The sequence below is a fragment of the Rhamphochromis sp. 'chilingali' genome (assembly GCF_963969265.1).
Source record: "Rhamphochromis sp. 'chilingali' genome assembly, chromosome: 1".
NCBI lineage: Eukaryota > Metazoa > Chordata > Actinopteri > Cichliformes > Cichlidae > Rhamphochromis > Rhamphochromis sp. 'chilingali'.
In genome coordinates, this window is record NC_137929.1 from 7,407,633 (window position 1) to 7,431,594 (window position 23,962).

The window sequence follows — 23,962 nt, forward strand, 5'->3', positions numbered from 1 at the left end:
TTCAAGCATAGAGCGCGTCCCATACATCCGAACGACCTGGAAGCAGTCCGTAAGCACCTCAAAGAACTGCAAGAAGCTGGCGTGATCAGGGAATCTACCTCCCCTTTCTCTTCACCCATTGTAGTCGTGCGGAAGAAAAATGGTGAAGTCCGCCTCTGTATCGACTACAGAAAGCTTAACGCGCAGACTATAAAAGATGCTTACGCTCTCCCCAATTTGGAGGAAACGTTTTCCACCTTGATCGGGTCACAATGGTTCTCTGTCCTGGATTTAAAATCTGGGTACTACCAAATTGAGATGGAGGAGCTGGACAAACCAAAGACGGCGTTCGTATGTCCCGTCGGCTTTTGGGAATTTAATAGAATGCCCCAAGGCATTACAAACGCCCCCAGCACATTCCAGCGGCTCATGGAGAAATGTATGGGCGACATGAACCTGCGCGAAGTGATCGTGTTTCTCGATGACATCATTGTATTCTCCAAGACACTTGAAGAACATGAGGCTCGCTTGATGAAAGTTCTTGATCGCCTGAAAGAATATGGGCTCAAACTCTCACCCGAAAAATGCAAATTTTTCCAAACTTCTGTCAGATATCTTGGGCATATTGTGTCCAGCAAGGGAGTGGAGACTGACCCTGAAAAGGTGGAAGCCTTAAGTACCTGGCCTGTGCCCCGTGATCTTAAACAGCTCCGCTCATTCTTAGGCTTTTCAGGGTACTACAGGCGGTTCATTAAGAACTATTCGAGTATCGTTAAGCCCCTCACTGACTTAACATCAGGCTACCCTCCTTTGCGCAAAAGCACAAAGCCTAAAGCTAAGTCTGACCAGTACCATGACCCCAAGACACCTTTCGGCGAGCGATGGACTCCCTCTTGTGATCTTGCTTTCAAAACCATCATTGAAAAGCTCAGTACTGCGCCTGTATTGGGTTTTGCCGACCCTAAACTGCCATATACGCTCCATACCGACGCCAGCACTACAGGGCTTGGCGCCGCGCTCTATCAAGAGCAGAATGGCCAGACCAGGGTGATAGCTTATGCAAGCCGTGGGTTGTCTAGGAGTGAATCTCGTTATCCCGCCCATAAGTTAGAGTTCTTAGCCTTGAAGTGGGCAGTAACGGAAAAGTTTGCAGATTACTTATATGGAAATCAGTTTACTGTCGTAACAGACAATAATCCTCTGACGTACATATTAACTACTGCTAAGATGGATGCCATGAGTTACAGATGGCTAGCTGCCCTGTCAACGTTTAGCTTTAAGCTCCAGTACAGAGCAGGCAAGCTTAACTCAGATGCAGATGGCCTTTCTAGACGGCCACATGGCGAGTTGCTTAACGACGCAGTGTCCCAAAAAGAGCTCGACCGCATACAGCAGTTCACACAGACTCACCTGTCCCTACCTGACAGCAGTTTAAGTCCTGAAGTAGTGTCTGCTATTTATGAGAAACACCTTGTATGCAGCTCTCAAAATGACACCATCCCTTTGGTTCACTCGCTAGCCATTTCTGCAGCTGCCATTCCAGGTGACTTTGTCAATGAAAATGACTGTGGTGGTCTTCCTGTTATGCCCCATATGTCCTCTGAACAGATCACAAACGAACAAAGAACAGACCCTTGTCTGAGGGAAGTTATTGCACAAATTGAAACTGGAGAAAAGGTCCCACCAACTGTGCGAGCTGAACTTCCTGACATCAACCTTCTACTCCGAGAGCTCAATCGATTGGAGATGCACAATAACATCCTGTACCGAACTCGCCAAGATGGAGGAGATGTTACTTACCAGCTTGTCTTACCTGAACAGCTCCGTGACTCAGTCTTCCAAAGCCTCCACTGTGACATGGGCCACTTAGGCACTGAACGTACCTTAGATCTTGCCCGAACAAGGTTCTATTGGCCTCGCATGGCAGCATATATAGAACATAAGATCAAAACATGCAACCGCTGTGTAAGACGTAAAACTCCTCCAGAAAAAGCAGCTCCACTAGTGAATATCAAATCCACCAGACCCCTTGAACTAGTCTGCATGGACTTCCTGTCCATTGAGCCTGATCGAAGTAATGTAAAGGATGTGCTTGTATTAACCGATCATTTCACGAAATATTCATTAGCCATCCCTACCAGCAATCAGAAAGCTCAGACCGTTGCAAAAGCCCTTTGGGACAACTTCATAGTCCACTACGGGATACCCGAACGATTGCATAGCGATCAAGGTCCCGACTTCGAGTCCCACATTATCCAAGAGCTTTGCAAGATCATGGGCATTCGTAAAATCCGGACAACACCCTATCACCCCAGAGGGAACCCGGTAGAACGTTTCAATAGAACGTTACTAAGTATGCTAGGTACTCTTGAGGAAAAGGACAAAACTCAGTGGCACAACTATGTCAAACCGCTCGTTCATGCGTACAATTGTACGAAAAACGATACAACTGGTTTTGCCCCATATGAGTTAATGTTTGGCCGTCAGCCAAGATTGCCAGTCGATCTAGCATTTGGGCTGCCCTTTAACAACAAAAGTTTCAAGTCTCATTCTCAGTACATAACAAAACTAAAGGCAACTCTACAAGAGACCTACAAACTAGCAACAGACCATGCTAACAAAATGGCAGAAAGAAACAAAACAAGATTTGATATGCGAGTGAAACCCTCAAAACTAGAGCCAGGTGACAGAGTTTTGGTGCGTGCAGTCCGTCTCAGAGGCAAGCACAAGCTAGCTGACAAGTGGGAGACTGATATTCACGTTGTGGTGAACCAAGCAGGTGACTTGCCCGTCTACAGTATAAAACCCCTAACAAAAGAGGGCCCAGTCCGCACAGTCCACCGCGATCTCTTGCTCCCTTGTGGTTTTCTTGCCCCTGTTGAGGAGAAACCTGTCCAACCAACTCATGTACGCAAACCAAAAACAAGGCAATCACCTAAACAACATGAGGAATGTGATCATTCAGAACTGGAAGATGAGGATGTCTGTTGGTTCAGAGAGGAACCTCTTCAAGAGCCCATAAAGGTCACTCGAGTCTATGAGATTCCCCAGCCAAAGACACACCCTAATGATCACGATCATGCTGAAACTCATTTGCCTGGAGGAGACAACTTACATGAACATGACAACTTGCTTGGAGCTGACAATTTAACCGGATATGACAACTTGCTTGGAGCTGACAATTTAACCGGATGTGACAACTTGCTTGGAGCTGACAATTTAACCGGATGTGACAACTTACCTGAATGTGGAAATCCACTTGGATGTGGAAGCCTAGAGGAGAGTAAAACCATGGTGGAACACTCAAACACTGACAATGAAAGCGAGAGTGATGCCAACTTACCCGATGGATCTACCTGTGATGGGCCAGTGGAAGAAGACAACTCAAACGATAATCAAGCAAACTCAAGTCAGTCAAATACTGAGAGTGAAGCCACAGCGACCATAAGGCGCTCAGAGAGAACAAGAACCCAACCAGAACGACTGCAATATAGTCAGTTGGGAAATCCTCTCGTTTCCATTGCCCAGTCCCTGTTTCAAGGTCTAAGCCTGGCTTTTACCAGTGCCTTGACAGAACCAGATTCTGTGGTCATCCCCATGAAGGCTGGTTCCCCTGTCATTACCGTTTAGCTATCCCATGCAAAGGGACTTGCATGATTCTAAGGGGGGATAGTGTAACCCAGTGTTAAAAACAGGATTAAAAGTATAAATATTCATACTCTCACGATGGGAATAAATATTGATAAAAACAAAGTTAATTATAATAAATACTGATAAAAAGCATGTAAACATAAGTTTAATTAATATGTACATATGTATATGTAATGTATAAATGGTGTGGGGGCAGGACTTAGTCCTTTAGAGTGTGTTTGTCAGATCCACTCAGCGACCAATCATTGGCTGGTCTGACCCTCCCCCAGTCTGTGCGCTGCTCAGACACCTGTGTGCCTTCGTGTGCCAGTCAGATACGCCAGAGACACAGACGGTGAAAGATCAGTTTACCCGTGTGGCGAAGAAGCTAGCTGGATAGTGAAAGTCCTTTTTTCGGCAAGAATAATAAGAGTGATACTGTATTCCAGAGGCCGTGAGCCAACGTGAGCACTGTGAAGCCCCGTGTAGCATTTGTTGCTTCGCATGGTAAGTCCCAGGCAGCACACGTGCGCTAGCATAGCATGCTACTTGCCGCTAGCTCCGATGCTAACTTCCGTTAGCCATTTTGCAATGAAAGTGCCTTTTCCGAGGCTAAAGCAATTAGCACTGAGTCTGCTGCACTTTATACGAGATGTTCTTTAAAGGTTTATGTCACATTACTGTGGTATTGATGTATAATGTATGGTTTTGTGCGATGTTGTTATGTTAGCACATGTTCCCTTCTCTCATGGTGCTAATTATAGTTCTGCACACTAAGTATTAGCAATGTGAAATTAAGTGCCTTCACCTGCACTTTACTTAGCTGAAACTTGATAAGTCTCAAGCCAATGTGTATTTCTAATGCACTACTGAGCTATTTTGTATTGTTTTAAATGTGTGTTTCCTATGTACTTTTTCCCTTTGAAATGAGAATAATTTGTTGTACAACATAGAATATTTTGAAAGAAATTTAGAAACACTACAAGCAACCAGTAGTAATAATAAGTTACAGGCATGATAGCTTAAATGTTGAACTACTGTGTTCTGGCCTGGTCCCCAGGTCAGGTTTTTCCCTTTGCTTATTTGGATTGGATTGGTTTTGAGGACCTGAGAAGAATCGAGGATCCCTTTTCCAGTACTGGATGGCGAGCCCAGCCCAAAGAGCCGGATGAACTGGTAGATTGTAACCCGACTGGTTACACACACACTGAGTGACTATTGAACGTTGAAAGACTGAAATTGACTTTAAAAAAGACACAAAAGACAATATATCCTTAGGTCGACCATTTGTGGGGTTTATTTTATTTTGTTTTCAAGAAGAGCGCTCTACTTTTGTTAAATGTGCACAACTTTAATAATTGTTAATAAATGCAATTGTGTTTTCTGCACCTACTGTGTACAAGTCCTCTGTTGTCATACACCCTTGGCTCCTACGAATCTAGAACCTGTCTGATCTGGTCCATATTTCCCTTCTGTCCTTGTACTGTGGTTAAAGGTAACTATACTGCCGTACTACATGCAAAGAAGGCAAGAAGTAGCACTAACAGGTCTAGTATTGCACCACCAGTGTTACAGTAGCATGAAGAGAGGAGAGATCGTATCTTCCCTTGCTGATTTATGGTGGGATTAACGTAGCTATATCTGTTCTAGTCTGAGTGCTTTTCTGTTTAGATGAACTGCTGGACTTCCTTACCGGGGGGGGGGGGGGGGGGGGGGGGGTCTAGTCTACCCTCTTCCTGACCAAGGATGTTTGCTTGTGTGCTTTTATGACCCTTTGATCAGCAGTACCTCACACACACACACACACACACACACACAGGCAAGGTACTCTTTGTGTGTATGTGGACGTCATATGTTAATGAACCTATGCATATTCATGTAACCTCAATAAAAGGACAGTGGTATGGGAGGACGGACGAGACCAACTGGAGTCAAGCGGTTGTCCAGTTCTCTCCCGTGCACGAGTAACATGAAGAAGCTTGCCTACAAGTGTCTTGCTTTTGCAGTGTAATTATATTGTCTTCAACGTTCCAGCGAATAGGTTTATACTCTAAAACCTATCAAAGATGATCACTGAAATGGTCTCAGCAGGTCCTTTGATGACAGCAATGAAATGCAGTGGTAAGGCTTTTTGGGGATTAAGTTCGTTTTCATGGCAAAGAAGGACGATGCAGTTCATCTGATCACTCCTCATAACATTCTGGAGTGCAGGCAAAATGCTATTATAAAAACTTAAGCAGCAACTTCTCCAGGTTCCAATATTTATGCAATTCTCAAACCTTTTGGCCACGACTGTATAACCTCTTCTGAAGTTTAGTGGATATTATACATGGTTATGCTCAGGATGTGTCGGCCAGTTTCCACTGGAAACGCCTTTTGGTTAAACTGTCAGCGAGGAATTTGCATTTGCACTGTTACATTTTTATATAACTTTAATGCACATAAACAACAGCTGCTTGTTTCAGTGAAAATACATTGATGGCTTTTTAATAAAGTTGTGCAGCTGTAAAGTATTTTGTCTGGTGTCAATTCTATCGTCAGCTACATCGTTATGGCAAATGTTCAAATGTATATGGTGATAAATATCTTTGGTCATATGGTCCTGCTCTGTCTGTCACCTTCTGTGTTGAGCTCATTGTTTCCTCTGTAGTGGCTGAGCTGAGTCCAAGTAGCTGAAAATGTTCCTCTGCTGCTCCGTCAGACTCTCCTCCTCCTGCTGATCAGCTGGGACACAAAACAGATCTTTGTTAGGCTCCACACTGCACTGAAGAGTCAAAGTGTCTCATATGTTCATCTGACAAGTAAAAGAACACATTTTTGTTTCCCGAGGTGGGCAACTTGTTGGAAACAAACACAAAAGGTTTGAGCACTGATACCTGCCATTGCTGGCATTGAAAGATGCAACGCCAGCAATGTGGATTGTCAAGACTCAAACCAATCATCAAGCAAAGACAACAGGGATCATTTGTTTCTGTTTATTTAGCATTCACAGCATTTGTAGTTGCCTTCTGTGCAGGGGAAGTCCACGCACACTGTGTGGTACCGCCATCCGCAGAAGGTGCATTCAACCTCTGTAAGAGAAACGAGATTGTCTGAGACTGAAATGATATTAACTAAAGAAGTGGTGATTTGTAAAACTTCACATTTTGATCCGGGACGTACTCTGCATGAAACCAAGCGCTCACTCTTCCTGCTCAACAAATGACAAGGGCGGAGCCTTATACCACGTGATACAGAAGCTGTGCCGTGTGATGCTAAAATTAGCAGGGAAACAACAACGGAGAGCACGTCAGGGATGACGAGAAAGTGACAGGAGAAAATCCGTCCCGGTCAACCACCCAAACATTAATAACGGGAACCTTATACAGCGCTTCCCTATACACGTCGAACTCCCGCAGGCACAAAGACATCACGGAGGCTATCACTTATCACCTGACCAAAGATATGGCTCCATCAACACTGTGCAAAACGAGGGATTTAGGAAAACGATCAACACCCTAGACAAACGCTACACAGTGCCGTCCCTCAACTATTTTTCTATTGTTGCACTACCTGCTCTGTACACGCAGCGTCGAGCAACGGTGGAGACGGAATTTCAAGCAGGACAACATTTTGCTGCAACAACAAAACGTGAGACATTTGTTGTTTTATGTTTATTTATTGTTATGAGAGAATCATGATCTCAATTCTAAGCCAAAAAATCGTGATTCTCATTTTATGCAAAATCGTGCAGCCCTAACATTAACACAAAACTATTGTTTCACCAGAGAAACACACATGAAGAGAGAGAGAGAGACAATAACAGCTACCAAACAGTCGTCATAATTCGTCACACAATGAGAAAAGGACAAATCAACAAGTAACAATGACTAATTAATATTAAAATCTGTAACATAATGTATTGTTTGGAGTTTAGTCTGATTGGTTCAGGATGACCTGCCATTATCCAATCACACGTCTGCTTACCTGCATCTTTTCTCTTTTTTCTAACCTGAGCACCTGATGGCTTTGAACTTTTGTTGTCCATCTTCCATTGGTTTGAATTTTGCGCTCCAGTACAAACACAAATCCCCCAACCCGAGGATCAGCACAATTAACCTAACAGACCTACACCTTAGTTCACAGATTCACTTTGTCTAAGGTTGATTTCTGGGATTTCACACAACCCAGGATTCAGATCGTGAATCCATGATGGGCTTGGATTTACATCATTATAAATGAAATGTGCTCTACTTGGAAGCAGCCGGCCCCGCCCCTTTTGACGGGTTGTGTGAGACTTTAAATCATCAAACTGTAAATTATAAATTAAATTGTTATTGATCCTTTACCCCGAGTCCTAAAGTGTAGATTTATTTTCTTACTCTTCTTATATTTATTGTTTGTTTACTTGCACCACTGTAACTGCAGCCTCGTCGTCTCGTCTCTCTATATGCTGGACTGTCTGTAGCGGAGATGACAATAAAGTTTACTTTGACTTCAGCAGCGCGCAGGCGCACCGAGGGCTCTCACGCTCACTTTATAGAATTTAGAAAAAACATCGGTGCAGATTATAAGTCTGTATCATAATATCTGTTTGTTGTGTTGTTTTTATTTTCTTTTGCGAGTTGGTTATTAGATGCCGCTCCAGCCAGCCAGAGACTCCCCGCCGCCCCGCCCTCTCCTCCCTGTGCCGCCAGCAGCAGGCGCACCTCGCAAACGGAGGGCGCCCTTACTCCCAGCAAATGGCTGATAGAAAACCGATCGGTGCCTACGAATTTCCCAATATGCGCTGGCATGACGTCGGGGAAGCATGGGTACGACCGATTATTTTCTTTTTTTCTTGCCAATGCCCGTGATGCCCCCCCACCACGATGCATTCTATTGGTTTGCACACTTACACACACCCAGCTGTGGTTTTCGGTTTTGCTGGACTCTGGAGAGCCCCGCCTTTAACGCTCTTCTCTCACAGAGAGCAACAGAAAACTTGGGAAAACTCCAGATTGACTGAACTCAGTTCAAAGTTACCTTGACACCTTTAGATGTGAGACGTAGTGATGGTCCGCTTGAAGCTGACGCTCCGGTGCGTGTGTCAGAAAGATCAACGCGCTGCTTCAGAAGCACCGTGTCGAGGCTTGATTCGTTTGGCCAGAGTCACGTGATCAGTGACGTCTGAAGCTTCGTTTAGAACGTACCTCTTTTTAAATCGAACTTTATTGAAACACAATGAGTATACAACATACAAACAGATGAAGTTTACAAAAGAACAGAACATGAACATACAGAACCAGGAGTAAAAAAATTATGATATGAGTAGGCGAAAAAAATCAACATATTGTAACGTGCAGTGGAGATGAAGCCAGCCGCGGAGGTGTGCAGGTGGATAGCGAATGAGCAACAGCTTCTGACTTTCCAAAAAGTACTCATTTATTTACAATATCAAAAATAAAAGTGCTACCTCTACCACACATTACTAAAGAGCACACTAGTCCGCGTACACACGGGAGCATCCATTACAGGAGGAGTGCGAAGAAGAACACAAAGGGGGTGACACCAGTCGTGAGACAGGAGGCGCCGCCATGTGGTGATACACTGCATTACAATAGCAACTGTTACAATATAAATATTGTTCTGAGAGGCTTTTTGTTGGTTGAGTCTGAAATTGATTGTATGTACAATTCATATCCTTATAAAAAGGCAGAAATATGGTGTTTTATTAATAAACTTACATTTATGGATATAAAATAGCTAAAAGTATTAACATGCCTCAGAGAAATCACTAATAACACTAAGGGCTGGACGGATTTGATTTGCATTCTTCAAGAAGAGTGTGGTGTCATCAGCTAGCTGGCTGATGATGAGCTCCTTATCAGCTGTGCTGATTCCTTGTATAACAGGTCAAATCTCGGGGTGGAGTCTTAATCATTTTAATTGAGCTATTGCCATTTGTGTACAAGGTTTTGATAGCTTTACAGAAAAATGCCAAATTTTTCCAAAGAGTGGAAAATAAATTGATGTTCAATTGTATCAAAAGCCTTTAAAAAATCCAGGAGGAGAATGAAGCTATAGTCAGATACCAAATCAGAGTAATCAAGTAGATCTAAAACCAGTCTCATGTTCTTAGAAAGGTGTCTGTTTCTCATAAAGCCTGATTGTGTCTCATCGATAATTGTGTCCAAGAACTCTTTCATTCTGTTAGCAAGTACTAAAGCCATAATCTCATAGTCATCATTGAGCAGACAGATGGGTCTCCAATTATCAATAAGAAGTAAGTCTTTGTTTGGCTTTGGAATAAGTGTTATGAGACCCTGAGTAAGAGTAGGAGGGAGGATGTTATTCTCTACACTTCCTATGAAAAGCTGCAGTAAGAACGGAGCCAGGAGATTAGAAAATGATTCATAAAACTCTGCAGTTAAACCATCTGTGCCGGGAGATTTGTTGGCCTTAAGTGCAGAAATAGGATTACAAACGTCCTCCACAGTCAGAGGGCTGTCACAGTGACTTCTATCTTCCACAACAATAGTTTTTAGGTTTTTAATATTATTGAAAAACAGCGTTGAGACATATATATATATATATTCTACTTTTCTAAATGATTGACTATTTCAATGGAGAACCTAAATGACACGGACCCGTGTTTGTTATTACATATCTCTATTTTGAATGTGACAAGTCTATCATTCCCTGTTATTCATAGGTATTAACAGAGTTTTTGGCCTTTTTTTCCATCTATAACAGTTAATTGACTCTTTACAGTGGCCTGCTATGGTTAATAATAACATGTTCAGTCATGAGTGAAATCAAAGCTTTTCTTCACTTTAGCATTTAACATTCCCAACAATATAATGTGATACCTTAATTAAAACACAATTTTCTTAATGCAAACATCAGTGACTCAACATTAGCAACCAAAGGGTTCAGTCTGCAGCTCACACTCATGTGAAGCTACAGCCTCCCCCTTTAGTCTCTGTCATCCTTCTGCTCCTGCACAAACAAAGCAAGACAAAACCTCCACCCTTCTTCTACAGGCTGGGTGAATTGTTGTGGACATTCACTAATCCTAAAGTCGGCACCGTTTTTGTCTCAGTATCAAGTCAGTTAAACTTTTAGTCGTCAGTCCATCACAGTCCAGTCACATGCATACATCCACACACATTCATACCAGATATTGCTGATAATGGAGTCTCACGCGCAGCCTATTCGAGCCTCCATCACCAGCAAGATGACGTCATCATTTTAAAGGAAAACAGCTCCTTGTTTTTGGACTGGATTGACTCGCTGCAATCCTTTTAGGCTCAGGACTTCTCATGTGATCAATGTCACATATAAGTGAATTTCTCCCAAGCCTATTATAATCATGGAGAAAAACACTTTGCCACTGTTTCCAGTAAGAATATTTTATAGCGCTTTAAAGTTCAATCTCTCAGGTCTGGATTAAAGAGCTGATTTGTTAAATCGGGAACTCACAAAATACCAAAATATCACCACCGGTGGATCACACCTCTCAGATGTTCTTATCTCAGTGCACTGTAACAAAAGCACAAACAAACGCAACCAATAAAATACTAATAAAGTAACAAATACTGGGGCCCATTGCAAACATGTCCAAGGATAAAACCATCTTTCTCTCTCTTAGAGAAAGAAAACAATCCAAACCTCACTGATAAAATCAACCTAGTGTCAAGCAAAACCCAAAAATCAACCAAAACTTCACCAGAAAGTTTTTCTCCCTCCCGGGACAATATTGTGCAGGAATACAGGCACCGTAACTCCTTTTTGCACTGACAAAAACATGTTGGATTGACTTGATTCAATAGTGGACACTGGTTGCACACAAAGGTTTTGCTTTGGCAGAAACTTAAACAACTGAGTTAAATCAACACAACCTTTTCATATTCAGTAAAGCTGCATGTTGTGTTCATAAAACACGATTGAAACATGTTCAGATGGAGTAAGTTGAGCTCCTGGAACATTTTAATCCTTCAATTGAAATTGAATGGGTCTACAACAACTACCATCCTCCTATCTCTATCCTGGTTGCAGCAGGGCTGGGAAATAACCCTGAAGTGATAGGTTACCAGGCAGGGTACACCCTGGACAGCTCACCAGTCTATCAGATAGAAACACACAGCCGTTTACATTCATGGATAATTTAGCCCAGGACCTTCTTACTGTGGAGCAACAGCACTAACCAGCATGCCAACAATGGAGGAAATACAGGAAAGCTATGATTTCCTGTATTTGAGGCAGAATTATTTTGTTCTTGCCCTTGACAGGTTAATCCACAATAAATAGCAACAGCATGCATGTGGTGTGTGTGTCGTTGTCTGCCTCTTATAACTCCAGTGATTTTCCTGTAGTTTGAAATCTTATGCGGTGTTGACACAATAATTTGTTGTAAACCAGGAAATTCCCAACTGTGGTAGAAAGCACAGCTTAGCCTGAGCAAATGTTCAAAGAAAAGTCGTCACTTCCTGATTTCTGCTTCACTGATAAATATTGTCACACTGGGGTTTTTGCAAATGATATCAGTGAGCACTGTGTGGCAGCTGGAGTCAGACAACTGAAGCTCCCACAATCAAGACCACAAACAGCTTTCAAAGGAGATTTGAAGCTTTTCTGGCAGCAAGCTTCATGATTTATGGGACTGGAACTGGAACAGAAACTACCTGATCACCAATGGTGAGCTGGCATGGAATTATTTTTATGACATTTTATCAAAGTTATAAATAAGCATGCCCATTAATACATAGTGAGTGAGCATGTTGTCTTCCCACGCAGTGAACAGCGGACGCTAATGTTTTTGTCACTTTTTACAGAGTCAAACTCAAAGTAAGGTCAGTGCTTCCACGCTTTAAACGCTGCACGCTCACACTCTCTCCACACTCGATAGATTATCCATTGTTCATCTGCACACAGCTGCGGTTTTAGTAACGCAGTAACGCAGCGTGCTTACGGGAAAGTAACAGTAATCTAATTACCTTTTTTGCAATAGTAATCCCTCACTTTACTCGTTTCTTGAAAAAAGTAATCGGATTACTTCCCATCTCTGGTTGGAGCTGTGCACTTGTGGGTTCCACCTTGTGTACACGTTTATCTTTGCTGTGTGTACTTGTACCTCTGAGTGGAAGCTGAACTCTTGAGTTCGAGTATCGAAGCATCAGCTGTGACGTTAAAGTCCAAACAGCTCGTTCATTTGACGTGCAAATGAACGAAGGTAACGCCGTTTTCATGTGGATGTGTCACTGAGACACTTTCCACATCCACAGCTCACAAAATGGGAAAACTATAGAAGTATAACAATGAAGAAGTTACTATGTTACGGGTCCCAAGGATGAAGACCTCGATGACAAATATGTTACCTGTAAAAGCAGGTGAAGAGCAGAGTAAGGAAGACACGATGCGTCTCTGCTTTCCTCCAGAACGTGTCTGAGTCTGATTTATTTCACACAAATAAATGCTATAAAACACTAAACATGAGCTTTCAATATACTGTTCAGCTGGTTCCTCATTCACATCAATTACATTTACTTATTTCACAACATCAGTGAAATATACTCTTTTTAACTGGTTCAGTTTCTCAAGTTCACACTTCTTTCCATAACAGCTACATCCTTTTATCATATCAATAAACACATCACATTGTCTTCTGCAGTGTCTTACTGGCTAAACAGTTCTATTCAATAACAGCATTGGTAAATACATTACATTTGTTCCCTCCAGTAATTTACTGGCAAAATCACTATTTAGTGCATCATGAAACACAGCTTGTTTAATCAACCCATGAATGCCTCTGTTAGCTACACAGAGTTGCTCAGAGTGCTTGTGTTACACTAGCTAATCTACTCAGTCACTTTAACAGAACTATTAACATTCACATCTCACAGAACTGATTTGATTGGAGCATTACAACACGTTTGCACAGAGCATAGGAGCGCACTGACTCTGCTTCACGAGCGCTCCACCTAACGAGCGGGCTCGCGGTGCGGTCGCGCGGGACACTCCTCTGGTTTTCTCCCGTGTTTACATATAAATAACTTTGGCGGACCGCCTTAACTCTCCCATTCACATTAACGTGGGTAACCATGGTGACAATAAACAACATTTTCGGTGCGAGCACCGTGTACCGACCTGTAAAAGCAGGTGAAGAGCAGAGTAAGGAAGACACGATGCGTCTCTGCTTTCCTCCAGAACGTGTCTGAGGAAGCAGCGGAAGGTGGGCTCCACTTACTGCTCCCCGAAACCCCGGAGCAAGCACCAAAGTTCCGCCCTCACTGCTTTCTAACATAAAATGAATCCCTGTTACATGGATTTTCTATCCTCTTAAAGAAACTGAAAATAAATACATATAGCAATGAAAAATGTCCCGTTACATGAGTGTTTTACACAAAATAATATTAATGTGGTCATTCCCTCACAGGGGTGCCACAACTACACTGCTGTTTTGACAGAGACACAGTGTGTTTATCTAACTTGGCTGAAGCCAAAGTTCTCCAGACAAATTCAGTCTGTTTCTGCCAAGTGTGAACTCACTGGATGAGCGCCAGATACACAGAATCAAAAAGGGATAAATTAGTTTTCTTATGTCATGTTCCCGTCACAAACTGGCTCAAGGAGAGGGGAAGCAGGAGTCCACAGATGAAATGTTCCTATAAATAAAGTGGAATTTATTCAAACTTTACCAAAACTTCAACACACCAAATACAAGCAGTTCAGCAGGGAGTGGATGTCTGTTGCATGTGCCAGGTGGATGCAGAGAGAGGCCAGGGCCACGTTCAAACCTGAACACGCTGCACAGTGTTTTGTTCCATTTGTTAGGGATGAATGAAATGCTTCCTTGAAAGGATGTGTGCAGTCACCAGTGGGCGTGGAAGCATGTGCGCCCTCATTTGGTGGGTGTGCAAGAAAAGTCATCCTGTCACACAGCAATGCCTACATAAATCACACCACTCTGCTTAAAATAATAATGTTTAGTGAAGCAGGTGAAGCAAAGGGCTGCTTTTAATAGGCTGGGAGACCCAGGTGTGCTGCTTTAGCTGCTGAGCCTCTTATGACAGAACAGCGGAGAGTGGTAAGAAGGGAGGAGGGGGTCTGGCTGTGTTTGTGAACGATAGATGGTGTAACTCTGGGCATTTCTCTATCAAAGAGACGCTATGCTGTAAGGACATTGAGCTGCTAGCGGTTAGCATGAGACCGTACTATCTACCACGAGAGTTTACACACGTGATTATGATAGCTGTGTATGTCCCGCCCTCTGCTAACGCTGCAGCAGCCTGTGAGGTCCTGCACACTGTAAACAGCAGACTCCAAACACAGCACCCTCAGGCCCTTTTCCTGATCTCTGGGGACTTTAAAGATGATGTAACCATTTAATTATGGTTACATAATTAATTGTGTAATTAATTATGCAAAATGCAAAACGCTCAGCTGTGTCTCCAGTCAAAGCTCTGTAACTTCAGAGGTGATGTTCATATGTTGACTAATGGTTTTCTTTCATTTTTGATGTACTGCAGAATATTTGTATAAAATCCAGGCCAGGAAAATCTCCTTCATGTGTTTCTGTGTTTTGTCTTCAGCTACGTTGACACAAAGGCCTCTGCTGTGACGCTCACACCTTTGATAAAGTCTGGAGAGTGTCAGCTTCCTGTTTATAGATACAAAAATATGTAATGTTGTGAACTCTGGCCGCAGCGGCGCAAGAAAAAGGAGAATTACGGGAAGCACTCACAACAGGTAAAATCAAAATAACAAAGTAAAGTACGATAAAATAAAAACCAACAAAAGAACAACACAATATACTTCCCCGTACTGTTACTGCTAACCTCTGTTAACCTAGTAACTCTTACCTTCTAACTGACAGCTGGTCAATAAACGAGCTCCATAAACGCTCCATATTCACCTTTACATGGAATATAAAGGGAAAAGAAGAAACACAGTGCTGTGTCAGCGTTAGACATATAGATATATCCTTGCTTTTAATACATTTGAAGGTGGGTGGGAGAGGTGCTTCTCCGCTTAGTCTACGGTCTCTTTGGGATCGGTAAAGCTTTTCCTCACATCACCATGGGTCACTAACAGCTTTGCAGGGTATAGCAGTCTGTACCTGACGCCGGTCATCCCACGTAGTCTTCCTCTCATATTTGCAAATGCGGCTCTGCGTTTCCAACAGAGGGAGGGAAATCTGGGAGGATGTTTATTTTAAAAACCCTTATACATCAGGTTCTTGTTCTCTGCAGCTTTCAGCAGAATTTCCTCACCAATGTGGTAGTAGTGCAATCTCAAGATGATGAGGAAGATGACTTTGTTTGGGACGCTGGCGATTCACTCTATGTGCTCGATCGATGAGTGGCTTCTCCTCGAGAGATAGCGCCTCCGCCAACAGGTGTGAACCAACTCAGTCATCTTGGGTCCCTCTGTGCCTTCTGGTATTCCTGCAGTTCTTAAATTATTCCTCCTGGAGTGCCTCAAGAGCTCCACATCTCTCATCTAACTTCTTTACCTCCGCAGACAAACGCTCCACAGTGGCCTGGAGAGTGGCGATGGTGTCAGAGTGGTTCGAGGCACAGTCCTGCAGTTCAGTCAAAGTGTTATCATGCCTGGCCACGTCGCTTTTTATGTCCGAAATTGAGGGCTGGATGCTCTGGTTCAAGGATGATATCTCGCCTCCTATGGTGGTAGAAATCTCTAATATGCAAGTGTCCAGTGCTAGTTAGTTAGTTCTAGTTCTAGTGGTTAGTGGGGCTTTATTTGATGATTCTAGTGTGTGTTACATTGTTGTCATATTGTTGAGTCGCAGAGCTGTACAGTGTTACAGTTTCTGTAGAGTCTGGTATAAGGAACTCAGATCCCTCTGTGAATAATGTTCACTGAAACTGATCTGTAGTTAATGAACTAGTCAGGATTTACACTAGAGAATGTTTCTGCCATTACATGGCCTGTATTTGTAGAGCGCTTTACTCGTCCCTAAGGACCCCAAAGTGCTTTTTTGCCCAAGGACACAACATGTCCAAGCCGGGGCTCGAACCGGCAACCTTCCGATTACAAGACGAGCTGCCAACTCTTGAGCCACGATTGGCCCACATATTGTTGTCTTTTGTTGCAGACACCAAGTGTTGAGATCCTGTCTCAACCTCCTACATTCTTCCAGCAGGTTACACATTATTTTTTGTATTTGGAATCAAATATATGTGTCAGTTGGGCCTAGTGCAGGGGTCAGCAACCTTTAACACCCAAAGAGCCTTTTGGACCCGGTTTCCACGCAAAGGGTCAGGGTTCGGGAAAACACTGGGAGCCGCAAATACTTTGTGACATCTAAAATGAAGATAACACTGTGTATATTGTTTTTACCTTTATGCTTTGTGTGAACAACTACAGTGTGTTGCTTATGAAATCCATGAAGTGCTACAGAGAAAATTACATTTGATTTATGTAATGAACACATTTTGAGCTCTTAAAGAAATATAACAAAGGAAAGCTGAACTACAATGATCCATGTAGCAAACACAAACTGTTATATCGCCTTTGGGCTTTTGGAGCCTTGACCTGACTTTTAAAAAATAATTGGAAAAAAGCTCTATGCTGCTACAAAATGAAAAATAGATATTTGCAAAATTCTGCCCAAGTATGTATTTTACACACATACCTAGTAAATATATAAAACTCACTGTGACACATACTTTAATATTTCGAATCAAAAACAGTTCTTATTTAATTCAGTGACAGCAATGGGGACAAAGCTATTTTTATAACGCTTTGTCCTGCATCTCGGAAATAGAAACCTCCGTCCTGAGGGAAGAAGCTGAAATTCACCCCTTAGAGGATGGGAACCATTTTTAAGGATTGATAAAGCCATCCTCTGTACCTGCTCAGAGTACAGGGAGGCTAAACAAGACTGTGGCTCACCTATCAGACGACTGGACCATCTCACTATCTGATTCAGAGAGTTTTTCTCTGTGACAGAGGTCTGACCGAACCATGCCACCAAACAAAAGGATAAAACAGACTCAATAAAAGAACGATAAACAAAGTTAAAATTTTTTGGTCAATGTGGAAATGAACAAGTTTCCTAAGGCAATAAAGGTGCTGGTGACCCTTTTTACAAACTGATTTGCAATTTTGATCAAAGTTCAGTTTTTCATTGATTATGGTCCCAAGATATTTATATGATTGTACTTGCTCTATTTTCTGACCTTTAATTAAAGTGACTCCGTGCCCATTTTGTTGTTTCCTAAAATCAACAACCATGTCTTTTGTTTTAGATATGTTCAGCTGGAGTTAAGACTCCTCCCACCACTGAACAAAGTCATCAATGACTGGGCCGTGGTTAGTTTCACCCTCTTTCAGTAAGCTGACAATAACAGAGTCATCTGCATATTTAATAATGACCCTGTTTTCATGTCTGCCCTGACACATGTTTGTATAGAGAGTGAATAATAAGGGCGATAGGACGCAGCCTTGAGGAGAACCTGTGGAGGAGAACACTGGGTCAGACAGAACCCCATTTATTCTCACTCTTTGTGACCTGTCAGTTAGAAAATCTAAAATCCAGCCCACCAGGTTTTTCCTGATTTCAAACTGTTCTAAAAGTCTCTTAATTAAAATATGGGGCTGTGTTGTATTAAAAGCCGAAGAAAAATCAATGAAAAGAAGTCTTGCAAAAGTCCCTTTACTCTCTACATGTTTAAGAATCAGATTTATTAAAGTCAAAAGTGCGTCCTCCACTCCTCTGTTGGGCCTGTATGCAAACTGCATTGGATCCAGCTGACCTTCAGTCTCTTCATAATCACATTTCTGAGGATTTTTTCAAAGACTTTCATGACAACTGAAGTGAGGCAACAGGCCTGAAGTCGTTTAGATTTAGGGACAGGAACCACGACTGCTTCTTTGCAAAGAGAGGGCACATGTTGTGTTTGCAAGGATTTGTTAAAAATAACCTGAAATATAGGACTGAGTTCATCAGCACAAGATTTAATTAGGCGGCCACTAATATTATCAGGACCCTGGCTCTTGTTCACATTGACTGTATGAAAGGCCTTTTTAACATCGCTGAGTTCAATGATAAAGTGCTGAGTATCTCTCAGTTTCTGTTTCACTTCCCAAATATCCTCGCTGAAATCAGAAGAACTAAAACGAGCATAAAACATGTTTAAAGCATTTGAAAATCTCTGTCTGAATTAAAACATCTAAAATGACCTGACTGCTGCTCTGGGGATTTTGAAACCCTGCTATGGTTTTCATACAAGTCCAGGCAGACCCAAAAGTTTTTGCAGCAAATTTGCTTTCAAGAAGGTTTTTGTCTGTTTTGCTTTCAAGATCTCGATTTTCATTTCCTTGGTAGCTGTCTGAAAATCGGTAACAGCCCCTCTTTAAAGGCCTGTCTCTTTTTCCTTAAACAGGATTTGACACTTTTAGTGAGCCATGGCTTATTGTTAGCGTAAATTTTAACGCGCTTACGGGGTATAATCATGTCTTTACAAAATACTGCACAGGAGCTAGTAACATCCACCAAAGCGTCGAGATCATCTCCACAAGACTGAAGACGGGGCTGTACGAAGTCACTTTATCTCTACAGACTGTAAGCTGTCGTCTGTGAGGCGTGAGCGTGTTTGTTTGAACACAGTTCACGGTGGAGAACAGCTGCTGACATAATGTGGATCCGAAGATCCATAACTGGCCTACCTGGGGCTGAAAGTCTCCATAAATGCAGGCGTTTCGGCGGCTACACCGGCTTCCACGAGTGTGACGCTTATTTTGAGAAAATAATAGAATATAAATGTATTTTTATATTTCAATATCACAATAATCTTCCAATGTAGAACTACAAGTTAAAAAAGAACTAACATAAATCAAATCCACTTCAGCTAAATACTTCTCATTTATTTCCATCTTACATGCTGTGACTGCAGCCATTCCCACATCTCTGTGAATGGGACTCATGGACATGGATCAGTGGTTGTTGATCAATGGTCCTGAGAATCTGCATAATTAAGATGAAGGAACGGAGCTCCCAGCCCATCGTTCCTGCAGCTGCTTTCAGTCTTTATGCAAATGTCCTGTTTGTAAGACTGAAACCTGCAGCTGAGACTGAAGACGTCACCTGATGATGACGACACGTTTCTCCCACAAAACGCTGCGTCCAGATGAACAGAAGCAACAGACTCACTTTCCTGGATGATTGAGATGCATCAAGACTTCATTGTGTGTTACTTCTCATTCAGCACAGACACATTATTCCTGTTAGGTCATGTCAGCTGTCACTCAGTACAAGCACAACTGTGAACAACACAAACTTCTCTTCAATGTGTCACAGAAACACTAAGTGTGAGAGCCTGTATGACACACAGGACAGACTGTAAGCTCTGCTGGCTGCACAGCACTTTGTAGCAGTTTTCCAACATGTCCTCCACCCGTGATGTCAGTGGTGGGACCCCAGTCACAGCACTCAGCACCACCTCCTTTAAATGGATTTTATAGCAGTTCCTCCCGTTACTCGGTGCAACGCTTCTTAAATGTGTTTTTGCAGGATAAAACACAGCAGGTGGTGTAGAGAGGACGTCAGCTGACGGAGCAGAGGGAGGCAGACTGTGGATAAATGACAGAGTGAGAGGAGAGCAACCATGACAGAAGCACAGGTGTGGCAGATAGAAGTGGCTTTATAGACACTTATTGTCAGTCCTCGTGCATGCTGTGGAAATAAGTGTCTGTGTCATGAGGTGACATGTGAGCTTATCTTTGGTCAATAAAGCTGAACGACCAGTTTTCACTTTGCTTGTTACGCTTGTTTAGTGACGTCTGGGTTTCTGTGGAGCCCGAATTTTGATGAGTTCTGGTGAAATCATCTGAGATCATCTGAGCATCGGTGAAGAGTCAGCAGAGAAAGTGTGGGACAGAAGTTTGCTTTGGACACATGGACTGAAATCAAAAAGTAACAAACAGGATTTCCAATGGACAGTATGGAGAAGTGAAAGTACACAAAGGCTGTGCTGGAACACGTGTGTTACACTTTTTGACAGCTGAGAACAAAACACAATATTTTGCATCATCTCTGCAGTGTCTCTTCTTTCCTCTGCTGTTGTGCTTTTAGCTCCAAACTGTTTCAAATGGTTTGTCAGCAAGCTGACCTCTGACCTCTGCAGTACTAACTCCTGACCCGTACAAAGAGCGGGCGTTTCTGACCTTTGACCTGCAGCTGTATGTCTCTCAGTCTCAGTTCTTCTCTCCGTCACTGATGGAGCAGGTGTAGTTGCTGCTGACAGTCAGTCGTTTGTTTTCTCAGAGTGAGGCTGAAGTCTGAACTGTTCAGAGCATCAGGTCTCATCAACGTGCGCTGCTGTAACGCCGCTTTGTCCTCTGAGATCACCAGGTATGAAACCTGAGTGCTGACAGAGCAGCATGTTCCCCCTCATTCACCTCCACCACCACAGCCAAGGCATGCTGGGAAACTGAGGACACACAGACGGAGAACTGAAGTGTCTGCTGTGTGTTCATCTCAGAGTCCTCACAGGTGACACATTAGCTCCAGAACACCAAGCCAGGTGTTTGAAGCCTGACAGGGATTCTTCCCATCCAGAGGGAGGATTTAGCTGCACAACAATGAACATTAGTGTGTAGTTTAGAAACACAGACTGTGCCTGCACTGCATCTAGTGAAGAAAACTGTTACTGCGAGAGAACGAGGCTCCTTTAAAGCAGCTGATATTAAGGTTGAAAAATCAACAATAAGCTGATGTAATCAACGTTTCACAAAATGGTCAGCAGCTAAAATCTGGAGCCGTTCTTTGGTGGTAATTAACAGTTTGTTCTTGTTAGCTAATTATGTAATTAAAGGTAGCAGCAGAAGCCTTGTGTTGAAAGCCCATTCACTCACACATTCACACAGTATGTGTGTGTCTGTGTTACACTGTGGACATCCCTTCTGTTGGAGCGCCATCTTGTGGCAGGTTTAAGAAATGTTCTTCTTGTAAATCCAAACTGATGCACCTCCATAGCAGACTGTGGAGGCTTTCAGTGACATGAAGACTTGATTTATACTGTCATATTCTCCTGTTACACAAAGCACAGCACGCTGAACATGGATGAACTGAAACTCCCAGCATCTGACTGAGGAAAAGCACAAATCATTCTCACACTGACTCCTGCTTGATTTTAGATTTGCTTTCAAATCCTCACACTTTCATATGAAGCACTAAATGGGCTCCAGACTGTTTATCTCAGCTTCCTGTCAAACACACTGCTGCTCACACCGAGGCTCAGTTTACTCCTCCAGCCTGGCTTAACCTGCTGTCTGTTAAAAACAGTCCCACACTCCTCTGTTTAATCCTTCTGATCAGACTCTTTGATTTTGTATTGTTTTTACCTGAAGTTGTGTTTTTGACATGGTTCTGTCTGTGAAATAAAGCTCACACACACACTGCTACAGTCCTTCATACACTTAGAAACGAAGCTGCTCCTTTCCTCAGTGCTGACACATAAAGAAGAGTTGGTTTTATATCCAACACGTCTCTGTTCCAGAAAACAGCTTCAGCAGCCTCTGAGTCTGAACTTGGAGTTGGTTATAAGCCACAGGCCTGTGTGCACAGCAATGAGGAAATATAATGCAGTAAGTGAAACATGGATGTGTGGAACAGATTATCCCAAAGGTTGATTCTGTTCATCTGGACGTTCTCAGTGAAACATTTGGTCTCTCGGTCAGGTGACTCCTTTAGTCTCAGCTGACTGCAGGTTTCCAAACCTTTGTCACTGGATCACTCACTTCATCTCCAACGTGTCCCTGACACAGACAGCTGGAGCCGTTACAGCAAAATCATTGATCATCGTTTTTAGAACATTAGCTGGTGTTGGTGGGCAGGCTAGCAGTGCTAATTGTTAGCACTAGTTCTGCTGCTCTTCCTTTGTCTCTGTTATTGTTGGTCTTTAGTGAACAATATAAAGTGTCTTCATGAGACTGTTGCCTAATGTTCAAATGTAGATAACACCACCTGCACCAACCTGTTACACAGCACAACCCTCTGGTGTAGCTTTGGCTGGAGCACATATTGGCAGCTCCAGTGACATCACCACTCCATGGTGACATCATCTCTACAGACTGTGGCTGTTACATATCCTCACCTGGTAATAATAAGACTGTCCTCAGCTGCACACAGCTCCAAGATGAACAAACTGAAGTAAATACAAATTAGAGTTACCTGGAGTCAAGGGCCCCTGTGCCTCAAAGGCCCCTGCTTGAGTCAATGGCCCCTGCTGGAGTCAAGGTCCCCGGCGCCTCCAGTGACGCGTCCCTGGAGTCAAGGGCCCCTGATGGAGTCAAGGGCCCCTGCTTGAGTCAAGGGCCCCTGCTGGACTCAAGGGCCCCTGCGCCTCCAGTGACGCATCCCTGGAGTCAAGGGCCCCTGCTGGAGTCAAGGGCCCCTGCTTGAGTCAAGGGCCCCTGCTGGAGTCAAGGGCCCCTGCGCTTCCAGTGACGCGTCCCTGGAGTCAAGGGCCCCTGCTGGAGTCAAGGGCCCCTGCACCTCCAGTGACGTGTCCCTGGAGTCAAGGGTCCCTGCTGGAGTCAAGGGCCCCTGCTGGAGTCAAGGGCCCCTGCGCCTTTAGTGACGCATCCCTGGAGTCATGGGCCCCTGCTGGAGTCAAGGGCCCCTGCTTGAGTCAAGGGCCCCTGACGGAGTCAAGGGCCCCTGCGCCTCCAGTGACGCATCCCTGGAGTCATGGGCCCCTGCGTGAGTTAAGGGCCCCTGCTTTAGTCAAGGGCCCCTGCTGGAGTCAAGGGCCCCGGCACCTCCAGTGACACGTCCCTGGAGTCATGGGGTCCCTGCTGGAGTGAAGGGCCCCTGCTGGAGTCAAGGGCCCCTGCGCCTCAAAGGCCCCTGCTTGAGTCAAGGGCCCCTGCTTGAGTCAAAGGCCCCTGCGCCTCCAGTGACGCATCCCTCGAGTCAAGGGCCCCTGCTGGAATCAAGGGCCCCTGCTGGAGTCAAGGGCCCCTGCTTGAGTCAAGGGCCCCTGCTTGAGTCAAGGGCCCCTGCTTGAGTCAATGGCCCCTGCTGGAGTCAAGGTCCCCGGCGCCTACAGTGACGCGTCCCTGGAGTCAAGGGCCCCTGCTGGAGTCAAGGGCCCCTGCTGGAGTCAAGGGCCCCTGCGCCTCCAGTGACGCAACTCGTGAGTCATGGGCCCCTGCTGGAGTCAAGGGCCCCTGCTTAAGTCAAGGGCCCCTGCTGGAGTCAAGGGCCCTGCTGGTTTCAAGGGCCCCTGTGCCTCCAGTGACACATTCGTGGAGTCAGGTCCCCTGCTTAAGTAAAGGGCCCCTGCTGGAGTCAAGGGCCCCTGCTGGAGTCATGAGGCCCTGCTTTAGTCAAGGGCCCCTGCTGGAGTCAAGGGCCCCTGCG

The 23,962-nt window shown here is 43.9% G+C and overlaps 1 protein-coding gene across 7 annotated transcripts in view; it reads right to left on the reverse strand.

Moving 5' to 3' along the window:
* Window positions 1-13,805, reverse strand: part of LOC308395154 (uncharacterized protein) — a 33,558-nt gene extending 19,753 nt beyond the window's left edge. Inside the window, exons 1-4 of one of the 7 annotated variants that reach the window (XM_080879860.1) lie at window positions 8,614-11,919; window positions 6,772-6,863; window positions 6,615-6,680; window positions 6,228-6,333 (exon numbers count right to left, since the gene is read on the reverse strand). In XM_080879860.1, the coding sequence (XP_080735986.1) occupies window positions 6,228-6,245 (18 nt within the window). In that variant the 5' untranslated portion in view covers window positions 6,246-6,333; window positions 6,615-6,680; window positions 6,772-6,863; window positions 8,614-11,919. Of the gene's footprint in view, window positions 1-6,227; window positions 6,864-8,613; window positions 11,920-12,947; window positions 13,020-13,716 lie in introns of those variants that run through there. The other 6 variants (XM_080879858.1, XM_080879862.1, XM_080879863.1 and 3 more) reach the window with 6 other exon arrangements.
* Between the last annotated feature and the right edge of the window lie 10,157 nt (window positions 13,806-23,962).